The sequence below is a fragment of the Argentina silus genome, assembly GCF_951799395.1.
Source record: "Argentina silus genome assembly, chromosome: 18".
Classification (NCBI taxonomy): domain Eukaryota; kingdom Metazoa; phylum Chordata; class Actinopteri; order Argentiniformes; family Argentinidae; genus Argentina; species Argentina silus.
In genome coordinates this window covers 3,087,519-3,095,074 of record NC_139672.1, presented here as the reverse complement: position 1 = coordinate 3,095,074, position 7,556 = coordinate 3,087,519, and the positions used below count along the sequence as shown (strand labels likewise).

General features: G+C 48.0%; 1 protein-coding gene across 1 annotated transcript in view; it reads right to left on the bottom strand.

Moving 5' to 3' along the window:
• The window catches only part of cadm3 (cell adhesion molecule 3), a gene marked incomplete at its 3' end in the record, with an annotated part of 25,431 nt that overhangs the window by 2,830 nt on the left and 15,045 nt on the right, over positions 1-7,556 (bottom strand). The window contains 3 exon segments of the mRNA XM_083690414.1: positions 522-659; positions 1,414-1,566; positions 4,583-4,735. Of these exon segments, the coding sequence (XP_083546540.1) occupies positions 522-659; positions 1,414-1,566; positions 4,583-4,735 (444 nt within the window).

Below are 7,556 nucleotides of genomic sequence, written 5' to 3'. Positions count from 1 at the left end.
ACACAGGATTGAGCTCATAAAGCGTTTTCTCCCTGCTCGAGGGTGGGAGTGGGATGGACCCCCCCCCCATCTCTATCAGCTGCTCCCCCTCAGTCTTCTCATGGTTTATCAGCAACCAAGGTCAATCAATCTGTCCTAATAGAACATCCTCCCACTATCAGCCTTCTCCTGTGTTCTGTCTCATCCCCTCATCCTCCCGGCCCCTGCTTCCTATCACTGGCTTTCCCCTTCAACCCTCTCTTCATCCCTCTCTTTATCCCTCTCTCTATCCCTCTATCCTCTCTGTGCTATGTTTTTTACCCGTCACTGTATTCTCTCATTGTCTCTCTCTCTCTCACACACAGACACACACACGCATAGACACATTGCTTTTTCAAACTCGTAAACACACACATAAACTCTCTTTTGTTCTCTTCATCCATCTCTATCTCTCTTTATCTCTTCATCCATCTCTCTCTCTCTGTCTATTCATCTCTCTCAATCTCTTCATCTCTCTCTGTCTGTCTCTCTCTCTCTCTCACCCTGGAGCTCCTCCGTGCCTCTGTACCAGTGGAGCTTGGCGGGGGGCTTGCTCCCAGAGCTGCTGCAGGTGAGGGTCAGTTTGCTCCCCTCCTGGACGGCATCATCAAAGCCAGAGACCTGGGGTTTACCTGGGACACCTGAGGGACAGAAGAGACATGTCAGACAGACAGATACACAGACAGACAGACAGACAGACAGACAGACAGACAGGCAAACAGAGACAGACAGACAGACAGACAGACAGGCAAACAGAGACAGACAGACAGATACACAGACAGACAGACAGATACACAGACAGACAGACAGACAGACAGGCAAACAGAGACAGACAGACAGACAGACAGACAGACAGACAGACAGACAGACAGGCAAACAGAGACAGACAGACAGACAGACAGACAGACAATACAGACAATACAGTATATACAACAGACACACAGACAGTCTGCAGATTTATGAATGAATATAGCTACTGTACTATACACATGCTGTACAAGTATAAGACCGCAACATATATTTTCTATTTTATTTGTTCTTATTATTCTATTATTTTTAGGGGAGGCTTCTCAACGAGCCCTACCTGGTTTCTTAACCTCCCCTGCACAATTAGTTTTTTCCTTTCATTTTGTCTTTCATTTGTTATTGTGTGTGTGTGTGTGTGTGTGTGTGCAAATCCTAAATAAATAAAATAAAACATATCAAAATATTTGAAAGTGTTCGTACTTAGTTTGCCAGCTAAATCCAGATGCAAATCCCCAAACAAACAAGCAAGCAAGCAAACAAACAAACAAACAAACAAACACACACACACACACACACACACACACACACACACACACACACACAAAGACACACACACACACGCACAGAGAGAGAGAGAGGGAGACAGACCTAGCACGGTGACGGTTGCGCGGGCGGTGCGGACCGGCATGGTGAAGATGGAGCAGGTGTACTCTCCCTCATCTGACAGCTGCACATCACCGATGGTGATGGACAACTCTGTGGACGTGGACCTGTGCAGCTGGATACGGCTATCTCTCAGTGCTGTGTGTGGAGGGGAGGAGGAGGAGGAGGAGGAGGAGGAGGAGTGGGGGGGGGGGGGGGGTGATGAGGGAGAGGGAGTTTAGAGAGAGAAAAAGAAAAAGAGATGGAGTGTGGGATTGAAAGGGAATGAGGAGGAAAAAACACGGAGGGACAGAATGAGGTAGAGAGGGAGGGAGGGAGGGAGGGAGGGAGGGAGGGGAGAGAGCAGATAGAGAATGAGGGGAAGGAGAAGGGAGTGACAGAGAATGAGGGATGTGGAGGGAAGGAATGGAGACAGGGAGGAAAACAGAAGGAGGGGGGCAGAGGTGAGTCATAAACGCTTATTCATCATACAGAACGGGTAAACAGCTGAAAGCAGGAATGGCAGTTTAGTGTATGTTAGGAAGGGGATGATGAAATACTCAGAAACAGTCTCATCTATGTACGTGATATCTTTGACCTCTGTGTGTAGTCTGATCTGTGTCTGTCTATCCGTGTGCATAACTCTATGTGTGCATATCTGTCTGTCTGTCTGTCTGTCTGTCTGTCTGTCTGTCTGTCTGTCTGTCTGTCTGTCTGTCTGTCTGTCTGTCTGTTTGTGTGTCTGTCTGTGTGTGTGTCTTTCTGTCTGTCTGTCTGTGTGTCTGTCTGTGTGTGTGTCTTTCTTTCTGTCTGTCTGTCTGTCTGTCTGTCTGTCTGTCTGTCTGTCTGTCTGTCTGTGTGTCTGTCTGTGTGTGTGTGTGTGTCTGTGTGTGTGTGTGTGTCAGTCTGTCTGTCTGTCTGTGTGTGTGTCTGTCTGTGTGTGTGTGTCTGTGTGTGTGTGTGTCTGTCTGTCTGTGTGTCTGTGTGTCTGTGTGTCTGTGTGTCTAATGTGTAGAGACAGTAGGTATGTCTGTGTGTCTGTGTGTCTGTGTGTCTGTGTGTGTCTGTGTGTGTCTGTGTGTCTAATGTGTAGAGACAGTAGGTATGTCTGTGTGTCTGTGTGTCTGTGTGTCTGTGTGTCTGTGTGTCTGTGTGTGTCTGTGTGTGTCTGTGTGTCTAATGTGTAGAGACAGTAGGTATGTCTGTGTCTAATGTTGTCTATTGTTGTTCTGTTTCAGTCTCTGGTTGTCGCTCCCTGTGTCTTTCATTTGGATCCCTGTCTGTGTGTGTGTGTGTGTGTGTGTGTGTGTGTGTGTGTGTGTGTGTGTGTGTGTGTGTGTGTGTGTGTCTGTACGTGCGAGCCTGAATGCATGTGTGCGTGCCTGTCTGCCTGTCTGCCTGTCTGCCTGTCTGCCTGCAGGCTTCTCTATCTGTCTGTCCCTCCACCCCCCTCCCGCCGCCCTGTGTCTGTGTATGATTATCTATCTCTCTGTGACAGGCGTAACTCTGCCAGTGCTTTGTCTTCGAGGTTTATCAGTATGCCTGTCTGTCTCTCTGCATGTCTGTCTCTCTGCATGTCTGTGTCTCTGTCTGCCTGTCCCAAACCCCCCCCCCCTCTCTGTCTATGTGTGTGTGTGTGTGTGTGTGTGTGTGTGTGTGTGTGTGTGCATGTGTGTGTGTGCGTGTGTGTGCGTGTGTGTGTGTGCGTGTGCGTGTGTGTGCATGTGTGTGTGTGCGTGTGTGTCTATCTTTGTATGGCAGGCGTAACTCCGCCAGTGCTTTGTCTTCATGGTTTATCAGTAACCAAGGTCAGTTCATTTGTCTTCATGAGCTCGTGGTGTGCACTCCCTCGTGCCCCCTGGACCCTCCATTCCACTATCCGTCTCTCTAATTCACTTTCCTCTCCTCCTTTTCTCATTCTTTCTCTCTCTCCCCTCATCTCTCCTCAATACGTTTCCCTCTGCCTTTCCACTCTCAAGGCGCTCCAGCCGGAGCCTGCTTTATCGGGATAAATATGATTTGTGAGTGGAAGCATATTGTGTTTCAGAAACAATATGCGACTCTTGCTAACAATACGTTATTGATCTAGACCCCCGAATAATATACATGATGCATATGCTACCCCAGCACAATAACATCAACAATAATATCAACAAGTAATGGCTAATTCCACACAGTATGTCTCTGTGTGTGCGCTGAAGGAATGTATTGCCGTGGGGGCTACCAGACTGGTGTTACAAATCAAGCTGTCTGATGGAGTTTGATATTATTAAACCGTTATTTAAGCAGGGACGCCCTCCTGGGGGGCAGGTCGCATTTTCGGAGAAGCCCTGCTTCCAGATATCCCGCTGGGACGTGGGTAAAGATAAGGCCAGATTTGTTGATGTTTTCTGTTGTTGTTTTTCTTGTCCCTGGAGCTTAGCCCCTCTCCTATCTGACACACTGACCGTGTGTGTGTGTGTGTGTGTGTGTGTGTGTGTGTGTGCGCTCCCTGTTGGACCGCTGTGTGTGTTTAGTTTGTTTATTCGTGGTGAGAGACTAGACCAGACTGAGGTCTGGGAGCGTGTGTGTTTGTGTGTGTGTGTGTGTGAGGGTCAGTTAGACGGTGGTGTTCCTCATCAGACTGTGTGTGATGTGAGTGATTAGGCTGGCTAGACTGCGGCCTGGGAGTCTGTGCTGTGTCTGGTGTGAGGGGCTATTCTGAGGTCTGGTGGTCTGTACTACAAGTATGTATTTACTGTGTGAGGGGCTAGGCTACAGTATACTGGGGGCTGGTCTGTGGTCTGGTCTGTCCTGTGTGAGGTGTTAGCGGCCGGTCTGTGGTCTGGTCTGTTCTCTGTGAGGTATTAGCGGCTGGTCTGTGGTCTGGTCTGTTCTCTGTGAGGCATTAGAGAGTAGAGACTAGACTAGACAGTGCTGCTCAGGAGGTGTTTCTGCTCTGCAGTGCTGGCTGAGATCAGAGGATTACTATAGCAGTAGATTGATCTCTTTAGTGTCCTCTCTCTGTGTCTCTGTGTCTCTCTGTCTTTCTGTCTCTCTCTCTCTCTCTCTCTGAAGTAGGGTTGGCTAGAGGCTGTTGGACCACTGTAGAGAGGACTAGAGGTGTGTGTGTGTGTGTGTGTGTGTGTGTGTGTGTGTGTGTGCAGCAGTGTGTACGTATCTCCCTCTCTCTCACCTCTCTTCTCTCCGAAGTATAGGGTCTGCTGGGCGGTGTTGGACCACTGTAGGGAGGAGTTGTCACTCTCCGGAACCCTACAGGTCAGGGTCACCGTCCCGCCCACTGACACCGTCTCGTCCTTGGTCGTGGGCTGCAGGGGGTCATCATCGTCTAGGCAACACAACGGAAACACACACACACACACACACACGGTCAGAGTCACAACAGGATCTGGTATACAGCCGCCGCCTCCGACAAGTGGGGGGGGGGGGGAGAGAGAGAATAACAACAAGCAGGAAGACAGATGAGCCGGTAGCCAGGGGTCTACGTAAGACTGATGAGTCTCCCCCATTCCCAGGGAGGAGAAGCCACTGAAGGGACGGGGTGACAAGTCGCAAGAGAGAGACAGTGTCGGACTCACAATAGAGAAACGAGGGGTCAGAGGCACAATAGAGGAACGTTCTCCAGAGTTAATGACACTGTGACCTGGCGTTGTCGGTTGCCGTGTCGTTGTCGGTTGCCGTGTCGTTGCAGCGACACGCAGATGTATTGGAGGAGAGAACCACGCTGGAAGCAGACAGGAGTTATGGTGATGAGGGTCAATGTGGGAGAATTAATGCGACCTGCGGTAATTGGAGTGAATTTGGCATATTAGAACGTTCACTGAGCGGGCGTTGCTGGTTGGGCAAGTCTCACTTAAATAAAACAGTGTTCACATTTTGCTGTGTAGCAGGATAAGCGATTAGGCAATTCTGAAAGGAATGTGGTGAAATGAAATGCAGTGTAATGTAAAAGTGTTTTATTTGATCTGTTTGTTTATTTGTCAGGGACCATGTACAAGATGTCACTGCATCAGATTTAGACCAGATTTAGATAGATAGGAATTTTCCTCTGTTGATTGATTGGTTGGTTGGTTGATATTTTTTTTTTTTTCGGGAAACACAGATTCACACAGAGCACTTGTCCCAGAGGACAACAAGAAAGTGTGAAACACTTTGTGTGAAACACTTACTTCCACTTTGTTCCTCATTGGAAAACACACAAGACAGACAAAACACAAAAAATGAAAACAGCAAAAAAAAAATCTAATCCCTATATGCCCACTTATGATAATTTACTATAAATATGGATGTGGTGTGTATCTTGTCTACCCACATGTTCACTCACTCATATTAATTCAAACTAGCATCATGTTTGCTCAAGTTAATCTGACCATAACAAAAATATTCTTAATTGATGAAAAAGCTCACTCAAGCCAGAAGTGAAACATCTTTAACGAGACATGCCTGAAAGCAAGCTGCTCACCTCTCTAAATATGGCATTTCTAAATAGTTTAATTGGAACAAAATTGACAGCGGTAGACAGTTTTAAATTCACAGTATAGTGTTATAACATCCTTGTACCGGCGGTAATATTGATTTTTTCCTTTTTTTTTCCGAAGGAACATCTGTTTAAGTGTGAAACAGCGGAACTCCGATCGGCAGTTGAAAGAGGAAGCGCAGGAAAGTGGCATGCAGCAGGAAGTGCTTTGGCCGTCAGACTAACTGGAAAATCCTAGACACACATGAGAACAACATCACAAGCTTTTAAGAATTATTTTCAGACATGGCCTCTTTTTTTCCCCTCCCTCTGAATGAGTCTCTGTGTCCTCCTCGTCTCCCGACGAGAGCCGACCCCCTGGCCTATTCCCATAAGCACTTCTGCGGCTGTCTCCCTCTGAATTTGTGGTCAAGTGCCGGTCCTCTTTCTCTGGATTACTGTCTCCTCTAATAGCATCTTGGCCCCGGGGCTAATTCTTGTGAGCTGATCGTGAGAGATCTTCAGCTTGGCAGAAACGCTTTGGTTAATTGGATGTCCCATTCCATCACTTATCAAGCTGACCGCGGTGGACGCCGACAAGAGATGGGCAATTTGGAGGGTGTGTATCTACTGTTTGAAGACTGGCAGCGATGCTGTATCAAAATACAGTGCATGTAAGCTCCTTGTTACTGGACTGTGTCTTTTTTCTCTAAACGTGAACAGACACCAACTGTAGCACGTTGCTGTACTGTAAGCTACTTGGGCTAAATATTGAGATGGAAATGAAAGACAAGATCTCTCCATCCTTGGCAGACGGGAGTTAAATGCCGTTGCTCCTCTCCTCTCCGCCCCACGCCCTCCTCCCACACAGCTGTGAGTTCGAGTGAGGAAGAGGCAAGGTATTTAAAGACACACAATTTACACTTTCACAACCCCGCATGAAGTGCGAGCCGGTAGGAAAGACACATAGTGAGAAAAGAGAGAGAAGAGAAGGAGCTGATGGAGGAGGGATGAATAAAAAGGGGGTGAGGGTGAGAGGGCTCCGGGCTCCGAGATAAAGGAGTGAAAACTTAATAAACACTGTCCCAAAAACCCGACAGTGAAAAATATGCCTTTACTTTCTCCATTTTCATTTTCTCCCCTCTCCTCTCCCTCCATCTGTCTCCTTCCATCTTTTTTCACTTCCCTCCATCTGTCTTCCGCTTCTCATCCTGTCCCTCTAGTCCTCTTTCACCTCTCCGCCCTTCTGTCAACCTTTCCTCCCATCCCTCCATCCCTCCATCCCTCCAGCCCCCCCTCCTAAATTTGAAACAGTCTCCCTCCCTTCTTCTTCTTCTTCTTCTTCTTCTTCTTCTTCTTCTTCTTCTCCTCCTTCTCCCTCTATCTCCAGGAAAACACACAAGAGAGAGTCACGTAGAGCGATCACACGAGTGCCTACCTATTACCACAACACAGTAAACTCACGGAGCAGCGAGGGGAGAACAGTTGAGATAACACGGCAGCAGCGGCGGCAGCGGCAGATTTGCTGTCCACAGTACTGTAGCTACACAGAGAGGAGTGATACGATCCATGACAAAGTCGTCTGTCATGGCCGTGCTGATGATGCTCAGATTGGGGGGAAAAAAAACGGATAAAGCAAAACAGTACAGGGCAACATCTCCATGTTTGATCTGGCATAGCAACCCCCCCCCCC